At 27.4% G+C, this 23,400-nt stretch overlaps 1 protein-coding gene across 1 annotated transcript in view; it reads left to right on the top strand.

Annotated features, from left to right (window-relative positions):
- LOC107451613 (carboxypeptidase D) overlaps nt 1-23,400 on the top strand; it is a 52,228-nt gene that overhangs the window by 2,379 nt on the left and 26,449 nt on the right. Inside the window, exons 2-12 of the mRNA XM_087167432.1 lie at nt 2,413-2,555; nt 2,680-2,849; nt 4,273-4,655; nt 5,737-5,928; nt 8,039-8,322; nt 10,964-11,066; nt 13,465-13,607; nt 14,260-14,426; nt 16,884-17,151; nt 17,692-17,800; nt 20,186-20,441. Coding sequence (XP_087023558.1) covers nt 2,413-2,555; nt 2,680-2,849; nt 4,273-4,655; nt 5,737-5,928; nt 8,039-8,322; nt 10,964-11,066; nt 13,465-13,607; nt 14,260-14,426; nt 16,884-17,151; nt 17,692-17,800; nt 20,186-20,441 — 2,218 coding nt within the window. The remainder of the gene's footprint in view (nt 1-2,412; nt 2,556-2,679; nt 2,850-4,272; nt 4,656-5,736; nt 5,929-8,038; nt 8,323-10,963; nt 11,067-13,464; nt 13,608-14,259; nt 14,427-16,883; nt 17,152-17,691; nt 17,801-20,185; nt 20,442-23,400) is intronic.

Genomic DNA, 23,400 nt, shown 5'->3' with positions numbered 1-23,400 from the left:
ATCGAAATCACTTTATCAAGAGGTCATTTCATTGGCCAGGTCATTTTGTTGATAGTGTCGTTTTATTAACAGGCCCTATTGTCAACATATTAATTTTGTTGTCAGGGCTGATATATCGACAGAGTAATTTTGTCAATGCTCTATTTCGTTGGCAAAATTGCCATTTCATCAACATGGTGGTTTCGTTGACAAGTTAATTTCGTCGTCAGGGTCATTTTTGTCAACAGGTTAGTTTTATCAACAAAGTCATTTTGTAGGCAGAATTGTTTCTTTGACAAGATCTTTTCATTAATAGGGTCATTTCCTTTTTCCCCAAATTTCCTTTTATTTATTTCCCTTTTTTATTATAGATAATAAATCATGACTTTTATCTCATTATGAGGACATAATTTTATATCTATCTTTTTTAACAATCATTCATTGTTACCGGGCTACACTGAAGGCTAATGATATTGCGATACATTTAATATGCTGCACTTGTTACATTGCATCTTACAGTGTTTTCATCTCAGAAAAAAAAATGGGTGAGAATTTCTCACCCTTTCTCAAAAACAGGGTGAGATTTCAAAGATTAAAAAAAAAGAAAAACACCAAGAGACTTAGGGGAAAAAATCATTTATTTAATTATAATGCATTTTTAACATCTTCTAATTTTTAAAGCCTTGAATATTTTTACTGCATATGGAAAATATTCTACATCTACTTTTTCATCAGCTATTCTCATTAGGTTGCTCAAATGCGTATTTGTTTGGTTTTGATCGTTTCTACCCACATTTGTCCGTTTAGGAGTAGAAGATATTGGCTTTACAAGGCATTTGTCCATCTTACATTAACGAGCAAAAAATTTGAACATCTTACATGAAGAAACCTTACCTACGGTAAACACCTGGTTGCAGAGAAATGCGTTCTGAAAGAGGTTCCGTAATTCGGAAGGATGGTGCTCTGTTGTTCTTAAAGGTTCTGAACAATACTGGTAAATAGGGAAGCTAGATAATGGGCCAAATGTTGAAAATAATAAAAGATCCAGGAAGAAAAGTGAAACGAATTTTATTCTAAATGGCGCAAATGAGAAATTTTTTTCAAAATGCGAGAAATTCGCGAATTTTGAAATTGGTTTATAGAATGTGCGAATTTCTCGCAGTAATCATTTTTTAATGCGAGAATATTAAAAAATATGCGAGATTCTCGCGTTCTCGCGCTGTAGTGAAAACACTGATATTAGTTTTGTTTTAATTTCATATTCGATTTCATGGTTTTGTATTGGATCTAGTTTCCAAAAAAATTTCACATTTTGATCTACCATTTTGAAAATTTTGTTCCCTTTAGTCATGTAAAGGAGAAAAGATTACTTTATTTATTTGTAGAAGAACGACTTGTTGATGTAGGTCAAATTTATTATGAAACATTTGTTTTCTTTAATTAGAAAAACTTACATCAATTTTTTGATTGATAAAAATCATGTGTTTTCATATTATCATTCAATTCTATCATAGAGCTACTTTTTTTTATTATTTAGTTTTTGTTTGTTTTCTTTTTTAGTTTCCTCAAATTAGAGTTTAGGATGAGCTGTCATAGAATAAAACCTAAAGTATCTATATTATATAAAACGTAATACGTATGTATCAATGAAACCGATGATATTTCTTTTCTCGTGTTGGCAACAGTTTTTTTTAATTGATGAGCTTCGGCGAGCAAGAGCACATAGTGAGCATCATATGGCTAATCTATATTATATAAAACACTAATACATTTTAATTGATAGGCTTCGGCGCGCAAGAGCACGTAGTGAGCATCATATGTCTGATCGGGTGAATTCTCACCGAATCATCAAAAAAATTCTCACAAAACTATCTTCATCGAAGCCAATGCTTTACATCCGACGTTCAGTACTATTTCATATTGTTTTACAACACATGGTTTTAGCCCTCTGGTGGGAAAGACTTTAAAACAAAGCTTACAACAGTTACTTTTCTCAACAACTGAAATTTTGAATAGTGTGACTAAGAAAAATATGTGAACTGTTTGCAATTTCAAATTAATATTGAAATGCACAGGTTTAGAATTTTCTACGGTGAAAAGTTTTCGGAATTTCTGTGTTCAAAAAAGTATACAAAAGCTAGGCGTTAAGAACGTATCCAATGAGCAAGCAAAGCGAGCATCGGATTGCGAAGCAATCCGAAGTGAGCTGCGAAAGCAGTTCCGGGGTTTGTCAAGCTCCAGCGAGCAGGGGGCGAAACCTCCTAGTATATACTAAAAGACTATGTCATTTTGAAAATTTATAAGTACAAGTTAAGTAATATACAAATATAAAATTTGTAGAAATGGAATTTGCTGCTAAAATTAAATGCATTTGTATTGTAATCAGACTAAATTAAATCATTTTGTTTTAATGATTTTTTTTCTCTCTTTTAGGTGGAATGCAAGATTTTAATTATATATATAGTAATTGTTTTGAAATAACTTTGGAACTTTCTTGTTGCAAATATCCTAAATTTTCAAATATGTCTGATGAATGGGAAAATAATAAAGAAGCCCTATTATCTTTCATGGAGCAGGTGAATCTAAGTCACAAAATTTTTAAATTCATTTTATTTTTTTATTTATTAAATAGTGGTTGTTCTTGATTTTTTTTTTTTAAGATTAGAATTATGTGTCCTACATTTTTAACATTTCTTTTAGATTCATATTGGTGTCAAAGGAAAAGTTGTTGATTCTGAAACAAAAGAGCCTATAAAGCAAGCTTTTGTAACTGTTATAAGCATTGATCATAATGTTACAACTACAAAAACTGGCCACTATTGGCGCTTGCTTTTACCTGGTATTTACAATGTGCAGTATTCTGCTTATGGGTAAATATAATTTTTTGTAGAATTTGCAAAACTTGTTTGTTTTTAGTATGCTTTTAGTTAGTTTTTTTACATCACTAATCAACTAATCCTCCTTTGCGCAATAACAAATCTGTCACATGCAATTTTCTGTTTGCAGTTCCTTTTACTTACTTTCAAATTGAAACCAAATTATCATCCGATATCGCCCAACTTGTCAATAATAAAACATGTCAAAGCAGTTGCTTACTTGTACTGCTATTAGTCCGTACTTGTACTGCTATATCTCCGTACTTGTACAGCTATTTGTACTGATAACAAAGCTGTACTGATTTTGCTTATAAAGATAAAAGTAATTTGAAATCTTTTTTTAATACTTATTTTTATCAAATAATGTTAAAAAAGTTTTCAAGCTCAAAATTTCATAAATTTCTGTCGTGTTATTATGAGCAACAGTGTGTCCACAAGAAGCATAGGGCTGTTCCCTATGCTTCTTTTTATCACTAGCCAAACTCGAGGACTGAGTTCTAATTAATACATATAACAGCTAGATGATAACAGCTAAGATTTATCTGTAATTTATTGCAATTTCATGATTGATCTTACAGTTGAGTAATAAAAATTACGATGTTTAAAATTTTACAAATAAATTGCTTAAAATAAGTTTTTTTTTCTCCTTAACTATCAAAAGTTATAAAAAATTTTTGCTTGCAACTAATCTACAATAATTTTTTTTCTATTCCTTAAATAATTTTGAAAACAATAAAAAATGAGAACTGTTAGATAAAAACAAGAAGAAGAAAAAAAGCAATTTCCTCTTTCCTTCTTCTTACAAGTTAATTTGAAATTTAATTCTCTCTCCTTATAGAAAAGCAAAGGAACATAAGCTCAAATCTTAAATGTTTTGAGCAAAATTTTTTGCTCAAATGCAAACAGGAGCACCGTTTCTATTTTAACCAAAAACTAGAGCAGGTAATCAGTTTCAATTTTTGTGTTTGATTTTTATAGTAAAGTATAAAATTTCAGTATTTTTAATTTAGTACCCTTATCTAAATGATGATACTTTTTTCTATTTAATGGTAAAGTCATGCTTAGTTTCATTAATATTATATACCTGCATAAAATTAAGCAGTATATATGCCTTAAAATTATGCTAATTTCATAAAAGCTAACTGTATATCGTTCTGTGTTATTTTACTTCTGATTACTGATAGCTAATTTGGAAAGTTGGCAGCTCTTCATATATTTATTACTTGAATCTTGTCACCTGAGCATTGGACAAAATTATACTGAAAATACCCTGCTTTACACCTACTAGTTCTCTTAGACTAATGTAATGTTGAAAACCAGTAACTGAAAATATTTTTAGTTATCTTAGTTACTTTTATGGACACAATTTTAAATGATTTTCAAATGGCAATTTTGTAACAAGTAATGTTCGTTTTAGGTATAAATCAAAAGTCCAGTTGGTTGTTATTAAAGGAAATATTACAGAAGAGGTCAATGTTGAACTTGATCCAGACTCTCCCGTAACTCAGCAAAATCTTGAAACTTCTTCTACTTCACCAACTCCTATTAAAATCACTGAATCATCTGTTTCAACATCTGAATATGTGCCTTCTATAACTCTAAGTCATGAATCAGAAGCCGATAAAAAATCTGACGTTCCACTATTTAAGCATCATCACTATGAAGAAATGGTTGCAATAATGAAAAACGTATCTCAGGAGTGTTCTAACATTTCTAGATTGTATACCATTGGGCAGTCTGTAGACAATCGAGAATTATATGTGATTGAAATGAGTGATAATCCCGGAATACATGAACCAGGTATACATTTTTTACATACAGTACAGAACCCGTTATCCGGAATTCAGAAAACCAAAAAACCGGAACGAAATTCGATAATTTTTCCCTCCATTTTTTAAAAAAAAATTTTTTTTCCTCATAAAATTTTAGGATTTTTCTTTCTTTTTTGAAAGATGTTTACCTTACAGTCATTTTGGAAATAATCATTAGTGTATTACATTATCGTTTTTTCTTCTTTTTAAGATTATTACCAAATATTTTCTTTTAGTTTGGTTTAACAATAAAAAAACGGCTTTTTGTAGCGATTCAGAAAACCGGAAAAATCAGTTATCCGGAATAGCGATGGTCCCGATCGTTCCGGATAATCGGTTCCCTACTGTACTTTGATATTTCCCTTATCTGATTTTTTTTTTAACTGCATTGCAAAGGACCTTAAATTTGCCTTGCATTAGATTTTTATGTTTTTAAGTATTTCTCTTATCTAATTATTTTGGACTGATCGTTCAAAATTTTGAAACTTGAGAATTACAAAATCCACCGCTTATAAAATTAAAAAAATTCCGGAGAATTCATGTATCGCAATACGACATATTGAGCTCTTAGAAATATATAGCGTTCTTGGAATCTGCCACTTTGATTATGGTATTGCTTGTGGATTGTAAAACACTAGCTGATTGATAAATTATTAAATATATCTCCAGTATATGCTGATTCATATTGTTCGTTGTTTATTTGATGTATATTTTAACTGAGTATAGATTGATGGAAATGAATCACAATATTTTTATTCATTGTTCACTTTACTTTGGATTATAAGTGTTTAGTCTATTTTGTATCATTTTGATTACTTGTAGCTTTTAACATCATTTTACTATGCAAAAGTTTTATAAAATTTCTTTAAAATATAATTTTTTATGATTAATAGGGCAACAAGGAATAAACCTATGTGTAGGATAGTATGCTTCATTAGATTGTCCAAGAATTTATATGTATTTAATTTTAGTTTTATCCGCAATTTTAAATTAATACTCAATAGTCATTTTATTAATTATCTATCTGTTATATACTTTTTTACCCATTAATAATTTTTGCTTCCTTTTAGGTGAACCTGAATTTAAATATGTTGCTAATATGCATGGCAATGAGGTTGTAGGAAGAGAAATGCTACTGCTATTGATTCAGTATTTTTGTGAAAGTTATGATAAAGATGAAAAGATTAAAAGGTTACTCGATACTACTAGAATCCATATCATGCCTTCTATGAATCCAGATGGCTATGAAAAAGCTAGAGAAGGTATGCTTTAACTGTTATTTGTTTGCCTTATGTTTTGGTTTCCTTGAAATAAAAAATTGTAAAGCTATTGCAGGTGCAATAATTTTAAGATTTCTCCCCTTACTGTTTTCAGGAAGCCTTATTTTTTTTTAAATAATGGAAGGAAATTATTTATAGGCTAATAACCATTTGGTATCAGAGGTTTAACTTTTTAATTTAAACTGTTTAAAAAATGTGAGCAATTTAACAGTTAATTTTTTTAATGTTTTATATATAAAACATTAATAAAAAACATTCTAACATTATATCACTTTACATAGAAATTGTTTGTGTGATATACAGTTAGAAAAAATATTCATTTCCAATAAAATTACTTAACTTAATTTTTTTTTCCTTCTGTGTTGAAAACTTTGGTTTTTGAAATTCTTCAAAAAAATTATTTTCTCACTTATTCTTTCCCCAAATTTAACTTTTGTTCTATATTTAAAATTTTTCCTTATGTAATTTCTTCTTAGATTTTTTTCTGCCCCCAAATTATCACAATTTAAAACAAATTAGTTAATTTGGGGTTTTTGATGGCTTACATAAGCATTCCTGATATCCTTAGATCCTACCTTGTCAGCAAAACAAGAGCAAATCTCAAAACTCCTCCGCCACCCCGTTAGATGCTTATGTAATATTTGAATGCCCTTTTGTGCGAAGACGTTAATGAAATGAACAGAAATGGTCTTTGAGAGTGGACGCCATGTAGTTATTATTATATTATTTTTAAAATTTCAAAAATAAAATAAATCATCAAAATTTTCATTGTAAAATATGATATTTACTAGAAATTTAATAGTCTGAGTTTTTTGTTAGTGTAGCTTTAATTTTATTTTCAATTTAAACATAAATATACTGCATATTTCAATGTATTAGTAGACTTTTCGAAACCCGAAATTTTGCGAAAATCAGGGTCGACACTGGTAATAATTTATTGATCGTGATTTATTGATAAACAGTGAGATAGATATGAATATATCAATTGGTATGTATATATCAAAATATAGATATGAATATATCAATAGGTAAATGACTGTATCAATTTACCTATTTCCAAAACTATTTTGAATATGTTCTGTACAATCGATTTTGCTTTTTTTTTCTAATCATATTTCTTTACACAAAAAGATTTTTTTTTGGAAACAATATGTTAAACTAGATTCAGAAAAAAATTAAGAATGAGAAAAGTTAACTATAAATTCAATAATATTTCAAAAAATATGACAGAATAAAAACTTTTTACTCTTAAAACTACAAATTTAAAGATTCAAGAACATTGCCAGATTTAATAATGTTAGTCATACAGATCCCACTCTTCAATGGATCCTCATCTGCTGAATCTCACAAAAAATCGTCTTCACCTCCTCTCAAGGATTTGAAAATTCCACACTTTTTAAAAGCTTTTAATGTAATATTTGAAATCAAGTTTTGCCATGCATCTAATATCATTTGACTTATGGCATCTATATAAATAATGATCAAGTAATTGACAGTAGTCGACTTACATTCCTGACATACCGGAAATTCACAATCTTGTCATAAAAAATAGGGGGTTGAATTAATCACTGAGATATACGTAGATATGATTGTGCACCGGAAAAAATCCGTATTTCCAGATTTTTCACTAAGCGTGATCCGGAAGTTTCTGGAATTCCAAAGTCCAGAAATTTGAAGAAATCATCGATCGTATTTATTTATAAAAATTCTTGTATATTTTATTTAAAAGTATTAGAATTAGAATTTATACTTGGCGTCTCTTTCATTTGTAAATATTTTTTCTGATAAGATAATAAATGTGATCAGAAATGAAAGTAAACTTATATATAATTATTCATTTAAATAATGCTGTGTATAATTTATTTAGAATTTCATGATTTGAAAATATAAATGATTGAAATTTATAAAGACTTTAATTTTTAGAAATGCGTTATTTTTACTCAATATGCGAAAATATTTACTCAAATTATTTCGCATTAACTCAAATGTGAAACTATTTACTCAAGAAATTTTCAGGATTTTTGGGTTAGGCTCACAATCACCCCTGTAATACGGTAGTGGTAGTTTTAAAAAGCTAATTTATGTATTATAGGAGATGCTGATGGAGAAGTTGGACGAGAAAATGCAAACAATGTGGACTTGAATCGAAACTTTCCAGATCAATTTGGTGTATTTAAAGAAAATGCTGTAGCACAACCAGAAACAGCAGCAATGATGAAATGGATTTTGTCCTATCCGTTTGTGTTATCAGCCAATTTGCATGGTGGTTCATTAGTTGCAAATTATCCTTTTGATGATAATGCAGCAGGAAAAGATATGTATAGCAAAAGTCCAGATGACTCCGTTTTTCGAAAATTGGCTTATGTATATTCTGAGGTAATTATTTTTTTTTCTTCTCACTGTAATTTTTTTTAATCTGAAACAAATAAAATTATTTTAAAAAAAAACTGGTTAACATCTAATAAAATAATAGTAACAGTTTTCATTGTTTATTACCTACAACAAAACAAAAATTTTTACAATTCAATCAGTATTTTTTTTATATTTAACTTGATGTTTTTTTAATTTTTGAATCATTTTTACTCTACATAATTTTCTCCCCTATAACAATATGCCAATAAGCCTGCAATATATTTAGGTTAAAATTAAGCCACATTCTTCCTTCTTAAAATATGTTTATTAATGTAGTAAATTTCACTGCTTATTTTCAAAAGAAATTGTCCTAGAATATTCAAATTAGGGTATACATAATAGTGATATTAAGCTAAATCTGGTAAATTTAGTTTATATCCTAAATTTTAATACTTTATTCCCCATTTACATAATTTTAAACTTCACTAAAGAAAAAAAAAAGAAAGACTAAAATTTATGATTATTAGTTTGAAATTGAATGATCATATCAAAGGAAAAATATATCTTTTTAATGTATTTTTTTCATGTAATAAACTTATCAAATAACTTTTCCTTATTTAGTTGTTATGTGGTAATACATGCATATTTATTCAAATTTTTAGTAAAATATTTTATTCTTTTATACCAAGGAATAAGTTTTAAAATGTTTTATACTCTGAGCTTCAGATCTAGCTTTCATACAACTTTAACTTTCTGTATAACTTACTAGTTTTTACTTTTAATTTTTCAACTAAAAAATGGAGCGAGTAGTATAATTTAGGAAAAAAAATTCCAATCTTTTATCCTTGGTTAAAATTGAGTTAAGTTTGAAGGTTAAGATTTAATTTTTGTGTTTTCTTAAGATAAACAATATTAGATATCCATTATCCATTAAGATATCCATTATTTTCTTCATAAAAATCTTCTTAACATTTTGCCTCTATAAATGCTATGTTACAGAATTAAAATCTCACTGTATTTGCTAATTTAGAGTTAAAAAAAAAATAATGTGATTGTCAAATTTAATGTAACACATTTCTCATTAATCTCATTTGCCACATTTTGAAAGGATTTTTAAAAAGGTAAGTTATGCATGCAATTTTTCTGAATACTGTCTGTAAATTTATTTTGAGTATCTCATTTTTAGGCAAAATTTTTCATTAGTTTATTCTTAGCACCTGGAAAAAACTTTATCATATTTTTTTCCTGTTATTATTTTTTTATTGCTTTTCACTATGATTTTGATAATCTTGTAAATTATATTACTTTTGTAAAAAAAAATATTAATTTTAAATGGAATGCAGGTTGGAAAAGAGGAATTTTTTATATTAAATTGATAAAAATGAACATTTATTACTCCTTAAACTGTTATTCTATCATCTGCTTCTTCAACCATTTGTGAAGCACTCTTTCAATTGTTACATTTCATAATGCATTCAATTGTTACATTTCTAGAATGAAGGAATGGGAAATTTTGCTATAATGTGCAACTCAAGTCATAATATTCACTTTTTCAGATTAACATTTATATTTCATTCCTTGGATAGAATCTCTTCTGGAAGGGGTTTTACTTAGGGTAATCAAAAGGAAACAATCTTAGATAAAAAAAATTTCTTTACCTAAAATCCTTACATTTTCTTTACCTTTAATTTAACAAATGCTGTAAAACAAGTGATTCAGCTTACGTGTTATCTCCTGCCAAGTATGCCTAGAATTGTTGGGAGGACAGCAGGGAAAAAAAGCTATAACCAGAGATGCCAACATGCTCCGTACATCGGATAAATATTTTTGAGTGGTAGCTTTTTAAAGGCATGATTCTTGATTTAATAAACTCAATTTAATGTGTTTCACTTACCACTTCTTCCAAATAATTCTAAGGCATGTATGATATACCACTTTGTTACAGTTACGTCGTGTTCAGCCTTTTTAAAAAGTCGGCAAAATTAACAGAAAATCTGAAAATTTCAACCTGTAATTCTCAATTGTTTTTTAAAATCTTTTGTTGAATTCGGAGATGCTGGCATCACTGTATGACGTCCACTCTGAGAAGACTAATAAAGAAAATAGGGGGCCAGCAGATTTAAGTAGGCGAAATAAAACAAAACTTTGAAAAAATTAAATTAATCAATGAAATAAAATAAAAATCTACTAGGAAGAAAATAGTAATGAAAAAGATAGATACTAATTGCCAAAACAGAATATGTTAGGTTAAATTTAAAACAATTATGGTAATTTCAGCTCAAACTGCTGTTACATATTATTTTAAAAAGAGAAAATTTAAATGTCCAGGGTCCTAAGTACACATAGTTATCAAAGACTTGCAGAATCACTTAAGGCTATTATTTAATGTGTTATTTTTGTAGTGTGTTTCGCTAATTGAGTAATTCATTTTCAATATTTTATTTTAATCACAGAAACAGCCTACAATTCATTTAGCTCAGTAATGTGGTAAAGGATTGATGAATTAATTATTTTCTTTTATGCTTAAATAAAAATTAGAATATAAGCAAAATTACATTATATTTCCATTAAATATGCTGTCATTAAGTTTTATTTCTGTTTGATGTATATTTATATCTAAATTTGTTAATTATTTTCATTTACTGGAATTTTACATTTATTGCAGAAACATCCTACCATGCATTTAGCTCAACCTTGTGGTAAAGGATTAATGAATGAAAAATTTCCTGATGGAATAACTAATGGTGCTGCATGGTATAGTGTTTCTGGTATGGTTGAATATAATTGTATATATTATCTTAATAAAAAATATTTTCAGAAATAATGAAAATATTAAAACAGAAAAATCAATTCAAGCCTTATTTGATTTGGGAATACTAATTTTACTAGTAACATCATGTAATAAAGCATGATTTCTTTTTAAGCCAACCAAATTAAGAAAGATATATTCAGTAATTATTGTCTAAGATAAATTTCAAATTAGTTTCCTTATAAAATTTCAACTTGTAATATTGAGTGAAATTCATAAATTTGGAAGATTATTTAATATTTTTATGCTTTTTAGAAAAATTAGTGTAGTGAAACCTCTATTTCTCAAAAAGATATGAAATCCAAGAAAATGCAAAAGTAGAGACTTACAAAATTTCAATCTAGATGTGCAAGAGTGTATTTTTATTGAGAAAAGTACAATTTTCAAAATATATTTCATAATGTGGATTTTTGAGAAAATAAATATATATATATATATATATTCAAAGTTTATTCAAATTAATATTTCTCAAATCCATCAATATAAAATTCCAAATTGATAATTTAAAAAATGCAGGGCTGATTGTACTCCGGAAAAAATCCGAATTTCAGGATTTTTCGCTAACAGTGATCCGGAAGTTTCCGGAGATCGAACGTCCAGACGTTTCAAAAAATCATTGATCACAGAAGTTTCCGGAAATCAAATTTTCAAAGGTGGAACTTAAAAACACAGTTTATTTTATTTGTTTGTAAGGGAGAGATACTTTATAAGCTTATATTCATGATTAATATTCATTTTTTATCAGTTAATAGTTGTTATAATCATAAACTCAAAAAAGAAAGACATATTTGTAAATTTTTATTACTTCTCCAGGTCATCATAGGTATGTGTAAAATTTTAAATATATTTTAGGTAAACTAAGAAATATTAAGAAAAAGGAAGAAAAAAAACCTTGTAAAATTTTTTTTCTAATTTTTCAATTTAAACCGTTTTTTTTTTAACTCAAGAAATTTTCCGGAATTTTGACTTGGACTCACAATCACCCCTGAAAATGTAAAAATTTTTTGTTTTATGTTTCGGGATACTTATTTTGCCAAATTTTTTTATATCTCTTTTAAAGTCACACGCAATTTATTTTCTGCAGATGACTTTCCATTTGTTTAGATACAAACAACGTTTTCAATTTCCAGTTTAACTGATACAGAAAATTCAAATGTGATCTTTTAAAATAGTTGTTATAACAACAGAAAATTAAAAGAAAAATTTCTATAGTTTTTTCCTATCCTCAAAATATCAACCATGCATCATTACAGAATTACCAAGAGTTTTTAATTGCAAATATCTATTGATTGATTGAATTTGCTGTTTAGAATCTGAAAGTCCTGTCTTGTTGTTAAAAAAAAATCTGTTTATTATGATTGATTTATCAACTAAAAACACTGATGTTTTCTGTTAAAAATTTTAAAAATATCTTTTGTTACAGACATTTGGATTACATAAGCTTGACTCTAATCTGTTTATATGTAATGAACTGAAAATTTATGTATTTAATTTATTTAAAAATGAGTGTAAAAATAAATTTTATAAACTTACTACAATGAATCTGTTACTTAGGAAAATAATTTGAACTATACATTAAAACAAATAATTCCTCTGTTTCATCTTTAAATTAAGGTTAAAAATTAAGAATGTCATAAACATTTCCTCTGAATTTAGTAAACATTTCTTACAAAGGTAGAACTTAATGATTTACTTCATCGTATTCATTATAATGAAATAGACAAATTTTTCGCACTAAATAAATTATGAAAGAATTTTCATGATTTGTTTGAATAGTTATTAACACACTAAAAGGGACTACAGGCACTTAACACACTAGACTCCATATTAGGGATAATCCAAAACACATAAGAGAAACAGATAGTGATATAGTATCAAGTGGTTGCTGCCAAACTGCTCAACTTTTTTATAGATTTTACCAGCTATGAAACTACTGTGAATGTTACTTATAAAATGAATTCTTAATCACTTTGACATAATCAGGGAAATTACAAATCCAATTAAGGTGGTGATGCTACCCACCATATGTGGGTGGCCATTTTTTACGAATAGATAAACAAAAAAGGGTGTAATGTTAAAATAATAATACAGTGCTTAGTAAAATTAATGATACATTTATTACAGGACTGCTAACTTTCTACAATTTGTGGGAATATTTTTTTATTGGCAGCAAAATTTATGCACTTTTAATTTTACAATTTGGTTACTTGAAACCATTCTGTATGACAATTATTTAAGAATTTTTATCACCTGTTAACTTTTCTTGAAATGGATTTAGTAAACTTCAAAAGTCTTTTAAAAAACATTTATTTAATGCTAATTTAAAGACCTCTCTCTTAGCTATTTATTTTTTGCAGGCGGCATGCAAGATTGGAACTATTTGCATAGTAATTGCTTTGAAATCACTTTGGAACTTGGTTGTTTCAAGTATCCAAATGCAAGTCAGCTTCCAGAATACTGGAGACACAACCGAGAACCTCTCATTGCTTTTATCGATCAGGTAGATATAAATTATGAAGCCTTAGAAGTTTTTTGAATGTTATGTTACTTTTCCTATGGAATCGTATTGTTAGTTTAATAAAAATTTCATGCATTTTCCAGAACTCGGGGAGTAAACAGTTATGTTGTATCTAAAGATTTTGTTTGGTTTATTATTATTATGTTATAGCTTTTTTTAAAAGAAATCGCATCCAAATCCATCAAAGAAAAGTTAGGTTTATTCAGAGAAAGTACGTTTGTGTGTCTGATTTTATAATTTAAAATATCAGCTGCACTAGTTACATAGCATATTTGAAGTCACCCCCACGAACCATTAAGATTGAGTCCTAAAACTTGAAGATCTCATAATTAGATCAAAAGTTATTCAGGGATTTCCGTTATTTTGGTGCACTGTACAATTTTGTTACCTATGCATAAATCGACCCCTTGATTCTAGTAAAATTTTAGGGATTTAAAAAATCAAGATGTATGGTAATTATTACGAAATTTTGATTTTAATAGTTGACAGCTTCTAACTGAGATGTTATCAGTAAAAGTTTATTTTCCCAATTTTACTTTCCTTTTATATTTAGTTTTTATAGCATATTTGCAGTAATGGGAGAAAGCTAACAATTCCTATGACTTGAAAAATGTGTAATTGATTTTTATTTCAGGTTCATAGTGGTATCCATGGTTTTGTGAAAGATGCAAATGGTAATGGTTTATCGAATGTAACTATACATGTTGATGGAATAGATCATGATGTTATATCTTCCCGCTTTGGTGATTATTGGCGCCTTTTAGCTCCTGGCAAATATATGGTTGTTGCAAGTCTTGATGGGTATTAATTATGCTTTATATAATTTAGCTTACAATGTATGATTTATACTTGTATTTATTTTTTTAGTTCTGTTTTTTGCTTATTTCAATATCATTTTATTAATTTTTTTACATCAATTTAATTATTATTTTTCGTAACACTTCATAATTTGCTTATATATATATTTTAAATCTAATTTTTACTGCTTAGTTTTCATTAAACTGATTTTTTTATTTTTATGTTTGATTAACTATGTCTTATTAAAAAAAATTTCAATATTTTCCCTTTAAATGTCAAGTTTTTTTTTAGATGAAAGTCATATCTTTTTTTAAAAAATGATAGTTTTTAAAATTATAAATCCTTTAAGCCTTTTGAAAGATGCTAAAAAATAGCCTTTACTTTTTTTCTGAACTTTTTTTTCTCTTTATCATTTTGAGTTAAGAAATACAAGCACACAATATCTGATATTTTCATGAATTTACTTTATTTTAATGTGTAGCATTTTGTTCTAAAGTAGTACCAATTATTTGGTGGATTGCCTTAAGTTGCTGTTCTTGTTAATCATAACTAGTTTTACATGGGGCTATACCTGATACAAAAATTTATAAACTAACCAAAAAAAATTAAACAGGGCTTCCATGGGTCAGAAAGAACAGGGAAAACCTGGAATTGACAGGGAATTTTATTTTAACTCTAAAAAGCGGGGAATATTGAAGGAAAGTTGCATTTTTCTACAAAAAGCCTGGAAGACTCCTATATCATACCTGGAAAATAACCAATCTCAAAATTATCAGTAACTGTAATCAGTTATTGAGATTGGAGTTAATTAATTCTATCTATTACGATTATTCTATAAAATTCAACTTTTTCGGGAAACTTTTCCGTGTTTCCATTCTTATTCTATTATATGTTTTCGCTCATAAATTTAATATTTTGCATTGCAAATATTCTGATTAAATTTTCTGATTAAAACTTGCATGGTGTAGATAAAATATGGAAAGAATTACCACTGTATTGAAATTTTCCTGCTATACCTGGAAAAGTTGGGGAATTTTTTTTTTCTGAAGATGAGTTAAAACCCTGTTAAAATCTAAAACAGGAAGAAAATTTCAGACATGAATTCTTTTTTATGAATCTCCAGCAAGAAAGCTTTTTCAGAGGGGAATTGAGCATTGTTACAGTTCTTACTACTTTAGAAGACCTTGTTTTTCTTGGCAAATTTAAGACTTTTCAAGTGTCCATTTAGGAGACTTGACAAAAAAGTCTCCTCTACCTTTAAAAGTAGTAGAAACTCCTGGCAGATTGCCACTCTACTCTTGAGTTGGAGAAATGAGTAAGAGGATAATTTTTGCTATAGAACCAGAACTGAACACTCTCGAGTTTTTACATATTTTAAAAGAAAAAAAAAGCACAGAAGTAGATTTCTGATTCCTGTTTAGGGCTGGCAACTTTCAATGCTTTTTGGGGAAAATTTCCAGTATTATTCTCTAAGTTTATGTCTTGACGTATGATTCGTTGTTTTGTAAATTTGATTTGAAGTTATATTCGGCACCACTATATTTAAATAATTCAAAAGTTTATACAAAATGCCACTTTGTTCCACCTCTATCATAGTATGGCTTTTAAAATGTTGGCAAAATTATCAAACATTTTGAAAACTTATAGTTTTTGAATGCTTACCACTCTATAAAATATTTTGAAAAAAGCATAGTAGTTGGCGATTTTTTCCTTTGGCTTACAAGGAAATCTTGTAATTGCAATAGGTCTATAACTCTCATGTGAGCCAGCTGAGAAATTAGTTGATTCGACTTTAATTGTTGCTATCCAACAGGTTTGCAGCAATCCTCTCATTAGGGGCATTTTGTCTATGATCATCATAAACGGCTATTGTACTACTCTCCTTTTCCCGTGAACCAGAAATCGTCTTTTAAATGGAACTACTATCAAAGCTACAAAAAAAAGTAAAACACTTTTGTACAGTCAATTGTTTTCTAAGGGGTCGTGAAAGTTAAGGCTTCACAATTTAAGCCAACGCCATGATGGTGACCATGTGGTCATCATTAGGAACAGAAACCTTTACTTCCTAGGCTGTCAGCCATTCTATTTTGAAGGTGGGTATGTTTCAAAAATAGAACCCAGAAGTGAATGGGATTGAACCTTAACCCTACACGATGAGAGTTCAGTACCTTAACTACTCTGACATTACCTTAGTATTACTTAAAATTCCAACAATTGTTCATTATGATATTGTTTTTTTCTACCTTAACTAAAGTACGCAAAATTTGCAATTATTATCAAGATTAGTTAATTAAACATTCATTTTTCCTTTTGAATCTTTCTATGGCAATGTTAATGTATATTAATAAATATCTTTCATTTTGAAACCGTGTATGTTCTCTCATTATATGTTTTGTTATTTGTCATCAAAGGTAATGGCACATTATTTTGTTTGAATTTATATTGATGATCACCCAACAGGTATGCCCGAAGCACTCTTCAAGTCGTTGTTCCAGATGATGTGCAAGGAATTCAATTGAACTTCACTCTTGATAACAAGTTTTTTGAGTGGTCGGAGAAAAATGATTTTGGTATTTTAGAAAACATTGACGACAATTATGTAGATTTCATGGAACTGCACAACCAGTTATTAAAGCTATCCTCAGAAAATAAAGCTCTCATAAAACCGATGGCCAACTTTGGTAGAAATGGATTAAAAGCCTTAAATTTCATAATTATATCCTCAGAGGTAACTTTCAAAATCTTTAAATTTATAAAGCAATTTTGAATGATTAAAAAAAACAAGCATATTAAAAAGTATTAACTTTCTTAAGAAATCATTAATTTTTTGTTTCAGTTTTTAACCTATATCTAAAAAATTAAAATTAATGAATAATTCTATGTATTAGAATTTAATATTATTTTCAGATAGGCAAAATTTATTGTATTAGTTTTTTATAACTTTAATGAACTCGAAGTAGTTATAGAGAGAACATATTTGCTAAAAGGTGTTATTTTATATTGCAAGAAATAAAAAAAAAACTTATTTAAAATGTATTAATTATTTTGTCAGAAAATAATATTCTAGAAACGTTTTTAAATGATCTGAATGACATTGAAACTTGGTTAATTTTTATTTTGTAGTTTTCTGCCAAAAAGTTTCTTATTACTATTTCCTTTATGTAAAGCTTTAACTTCAATGCTCATCAACGTTCTATAACCTTTATATAAAAAAATATCTGCTGCATTTTCTGTCATATTAGTTATAAGTAATAAAAATTTGTTTCAGGTTGAAAAAAGTGATCATAAACGTAAAGTAGCTATTGTTGGTGCTCTTCATCGTAACCAACCCAGTGGAAGAGAGTTATGCCTCAGGCTCGCTCGTCATCTTGTTGAAGGTAAGCAACTTTTATAAGTTGAATTGATTGATGATGTTTTCTATGATAGAGGTTGCTGTAAACTATGATATAGTGTGTTACTATATTTATCTTTGTATATTCATTATTAGAAACTTTATTACTATCATTGAAAAATTCTTAAAAATGGTTCATAACAAAGACTAATGCACTAGTTAATATTTGTAAGAATGCAATATCAAACACAGTATTAAAATATTTACACTAATGAAACATCGGAGCTAAATCAAAATTACTAAAACAGCAATTTCTTAAGACCTTTTTTTTCATGAAATAAAAACATAAATTTCTTTAAATAATGTGGATGGTTAACCAAATGAAGCTGAACACAGGTGGTGCTAGTAGTTGAAATTTGTAATACTACTGGATACTACTTCCAATTTATTTTTATGGCTTAGCATGAAAAACACAATATCCTATATTGTAACTGTGCTATTCATTTTTCCATTTTTTAAATCCATTAATCATACAAACACTTAAAACATTGCAACTCATACACTTTATTCAGGCTGTGATATTAACTTTTCTAAATAGATTTATGGATTTGGATTTTTTTTAATTTATAAAATACTAAAAAAACTTATGAATGGTAATGCTACCTTTAAATTTAAACGCAAACTTCAATAATGAATCTTACTATAATATCAAGCCTGTTTATACATTATCTCATAAACATACCTTAAGTGAAAGTAAACACTGGGAGTTCTCTAGATTCTATTCCAGTTTGTGGACTTTGTCATTGTGTACACTCAGTTAACCATTCCGTTTGAAAATTATTAAGATCAAATGAAAAAATGTCTCTTTTATGTATAACAAATTTGAATTCAAAGCTTTTGTTACTTAAGTGATGTGTAGGGTATCCACACACCGGGAAAGTCATGAATTTCAGTATTGAGCAAAATTTGTCATGAAATGTCATGATTTTAACTATTTTTTAAAAGAAAATCATGGATTTAGGTCTGTGAAAAATCTAATTCTTAAAATGGAATTTAAAAATATCCCCACCCCCATTTCATGGTTTTCCAAATATCTGAATTTGTAATAAAATCCCCATTCACAGTCATATTTTATTAAAATATTAAATGTTTTTATCCTGTTCTTTAAAAGTTATGGTGTTCTTTCAAAAAATGAAAGAAAAAACATTCTTTCTAGAGCGAATTATCTTTTAAACTTCTGTGATTTCAGAATTTTTGTTATTATTTTTAAAAAAAAAAATTTTTTTTATCAATTTAAAATTCTAGCTAAAGCAGGCCAGTCATTGGCGAATTTTTTTTATTCCGAAACGAGAACAGAAAAATCAGGAGTATTTCTTTCCTTTCGGATGAACAAGAAAAGTATCTTTAGAATGTAATTCGGCAGAAAAAAATTATTTGCTTTTGTATTTTTTTCAGCTATTTTGTTGCTTCAACTCTTTCTTTCCTCTGTTTTTTTTTTTTTTAAATTTAAAATCTTTAAATATGAAGATGCAGAGTATAACAGTTTTGGTTATACCTATCATTTCAATTTATGTTATTGTAATGCTTTTTTAAATTTCTTGTTGTTTTCTTGTCAGAGAAAATAGTAACTTTGTTAAATCATGAAAAATTCTAGGAATTAGTCATGAAAAGTCATGAATTTGAAAATCTAAAATATAGCAGATCCCCTGGATGTGTTTTTTTAACAACTGAATCAGATTTTCTAGAATATTGCCTTATCCTAAAAAATCCAATTTAATTTACAGCTTGCAATGGCTTTCTAGCCATGAGTAGGTTTTAAAAAGTTTTTTTTTTTTTTAATGCAATGATTACAAACTGCTTTAAACAACAAAGTCACTCATTTAGGAGAAGAGTTATGCTGGAGGATGCAATTTGCACTCAAAAAAGTTTAAGATTTATAAAAAAAATAGTTTTGAATAACAAATTTAAAACAATTTCTACATGGAAATTTATAAAAAATTATCTATTCATGCTTATGAGCCAGTTTTTCAATATATATATTATTTGTTTTTGCATTTTTTCTTTCAACCTTCGATTTCTTATGCCTTTTTTGACAGCAAAATATTGAATTAAAAAAATACTTCTGATTTTGTTAAATTGATTTTGTTTTAAGAATTGAGAGCTACAGAGCAAAATATGTAGCTCTCAATTGAAATAACATGCACACATTCTTCTAATTTTGATCATGAGTGTAGATTCACATTTGAGGGTATGAAAAAGAAGTAAGAAAAGTAGCACAGCACTTGAGGGTCAAAAAAAGTTTCAATTGCAATAATTTCACCACTTATAGCACTTTAGCTCCAATCACTGACAAGTGTTATAATATTTTGTGTTATAATATTTAATGTTATTAAACTAGTATTGCTTTTAACTCTATTAATGTTATTTTCAGGTTATAAACAAAAAGATCCTAAAATTGTTAAATTATTGGAGGATTTGGCAATACACATAATACCTTCTGTGGATAACAGAGAATTTGGAAAGTCGCATCCCAAAGAAAAAAATACATCAAATGACTTAGATTTTGGAGATAAATTTGGGGATGATTTCGAGGGAGTGTTTGCACCGGTTGAAGGCTTAAAAAATAATCTTAACTCTTATCATTATTCTTCATTAATAAGTATTGAAGAAGAAGGTTTAGAAATGAGGTACTACACTATTATATTCTAAATATGTGCGTTATTTGTTTTTAGCTGAGATATCTTTAATTATTTGTATTTTTTATTATTTTAGCTGATTTTTGTAACAACTTTTTTATTTTTAAACATAATTTCGTTTAAATGTTTTTTCTGTGATTATATTTTTCATTGTAGTGCATAGTCACTTACATATAATTTTTAAATTTTTTTAATACTTATCCTTGTTGTTGGATTTTTGTAACAGAGTGTATTTTCATGGTAAATTTAAGCTTAGTTTAACATTTTATTTTGCTATTCAGCGTATAATTTTTTTTATATATTGTTTATTTTCAATTCTCCCTACTTATCATATTGACTTATTTTTATAATTATATTTATTTATGCTTAAATAAATATTTATATTGCATTTTATAACTAAACTTTTTTGAAAATTTTCATTTTATGACTTTTTTTTCTTTAAAGCTATTTTTTTTAATAATTGCCCTCATTTTATTACCCATTAAATGATTAGTATATTAAGAAATGTATTGCATAAAGTTATCAAATAGTTACATCTTTAATGCCATTATTTGTTATTTACCATCAGCTAAATTTGATTGTCTACTTACCTTATTCTTTTCATCAAACGTTGAATTTTTTAATAAGAATTAAGAAGCTCCAGAGTTTTGCAGAACTTCAGATGCCAACCTAGACTGCTCACACAGTTCTTTTCAGATCGCTTCACTCACTTAATTAAATATTCACTTTAGTCTTATTTAATATCCCTGCTTATATACTTAAGAAAAAATTTGAAATTGATAAACTTAAAAATTTCTGTAAATCATTTAATCAGATTAAAGCTAATTCTTAAAAGTGGATTTTCTGATTTCAATAACATAAAGAAAAATATTTTTCTAGTTAACTTTCAAACATAATTGATTAAATAACTTAACATCTCATTTGCTTCTTCCATTGAATATTTTTTTTAGTTTTTTATCCTTGTTCATTTTTTATTCCATAAAAATTTTTGAAATAATATTTCTGCTATTCATTGTAAGGTAAAATTTAGAAAGAACTCTTTAGCTTTCCGCTTCAAGTTATTCTTTTAGACTTATTGCATTGCAATAAAATTTTATTAATAAAGGCGGTGTGTCATGTTTGCCGTACTTTAAATAATTTATCCAAGTTTTTATTTATCTTTGAATCGAATCTTTTTATTTATCTTTGAACGAAAGGATTTAACTTTTATCACAGTAAAATACTGCGATAATAGTTAAATCCTTTCCTATGAAAAGTAACTTTTTTAAAAAAAAATATGTATTGTACTAAAGCAAATATAATAATCAACCTGTTGATTTTTATTTGATTTTTGAGAGAATAATTATACTTTTATAAAATAATTTTTTATAGAAGGACTAATGAAGAGCATTCAAAGTAGGTAACTAAAAAATGCAATCAAATACTGTGATAGGAGTTAAAATCAGTTCTATGAAAAGTTTTTTAAAAAAATTTTATTATAACTAAAGCAAAAATAATAATCAACATGATGATTTTTATTCAATTTTTGAGATAATAATTATACTTCACTTTATGGTAGTTTTTTTAAAAGTTAAATATGATATTATGGTGTTATAGATTTTGTTTTATTAGTCAATAATGTTTTTAATTTTAAAATATTTAAAATTGACTATAAAAAGCTTATTTTCATCACAAAGTTTAACTGCAATTTTATTTTGTGTTAACTAAAGCCATTCAGCATTATTCTTATCTGCTTTTATAATTAAATGCTTGTACACTTTATGTAGTCCGTGGATCGAGATTTAGACAGAAAGTAAAAGTTTATTAACAAAAAGCAAACAAACACATACAAATTTAAAAAGAACGCCATCTGGCGGTATAAAAAGAAAAAGACTTCGTAGCTATCCTTCCCAGGGAATGACAACAATCTCCCCCTGCGAGAAGGATTTTACTTTTTAACACATATAACAACATACACATAAAAAATATTAATTCTCTTAACATAAATTTCAAATTAAACTTATTTTTTCCAAAGAAAAAATTAACTTCTCAAAAGTTACAGCTTTAGTTAAAAAATCAGAAATATTATCATTAGTATTCTTATAAACAGTTTTTAAAATTTTATCTTCAATCATGTCTCTCACAAAATGAAATTTAAGATTTACATGCCTGGTTTTGTTAGAAGATTTACCATTATTCAACCAATCAATAGCTGCTTGGCTATCAGAAAACATAGTAACAGGAGCATCAATAAATTTTTTACAGTTCAGTTCATTTAACATATTTATTATCCAAGTAAGTTCTCGAGCTGTGTCAGCTGCAGCAAATAATTCAGCTTCACATGTTGAAAGTCCTACACATCTTTGTTTTCTACTTTTCCATGTTATAAGAGAATTACCTATCATAATTACACAACCTGAAAAAGATTTTCCTCCTTCTGCATTGCCCCAACTTGCATCCGCACTACAATTTAAAAAACCAAATTCTCTACTATAAAACAAGACTCTATCTTTTGAACCGTTCAAATATTTTAAAACTCTCTTGGCCAAAACATAATGCCTTTTTTCAGGACGTTTATTAAATTGTGATAAATAACTAGTTACAAAAGCAATATCTGGTCGGGTTCTATTTGCTAAATATAAAAGTTCACCGACTATTTCCTGATAATCAGTTTGATCTACTAAATCATCAGTAGGATTAAAACATCTATCTTCACCTTTAGTTATGGGAATATTTGTTTTCTTGCAATTTTCCAAACCATATTTTTTCATTAAAGTTTCAATGTAATGAGTTTGAGATAGACCAATTCCGTTTTCTTTTTGTGAAATCTCAATGCCTAAAAATTTTGAATCGTTAGTTGTTTCTTTTAATTCAAATGTTTGATTAAGTTTTGAAATGATATCCTTGTATAATTTCGAATTATTATAAAATATTGCCAAATCATCTACGTATACACAAATTGCGAAAAAGT

This window comes from Parasteatoda tepidariorum, chromosome 7 (assembly GCF_982258835.1).
Source record: "Parasteatoda tepidariorum strain Cologne lab strain chromosome 7, Ptep-v5.0, whole genome shotgun sequence".
NCBI classification, from domain to species: domain Eukaryota; kingdom Metazoa; phylum Arthropoda; class Arachnida; order Araneae; family Theridiidae; genus Parasteatoda; species Parasteatoda tepidariorum.
Note: the sequence above shows the minus strand (reverse complement) of the source record. Positions and strands in the feature narration are given on the sequence as shown.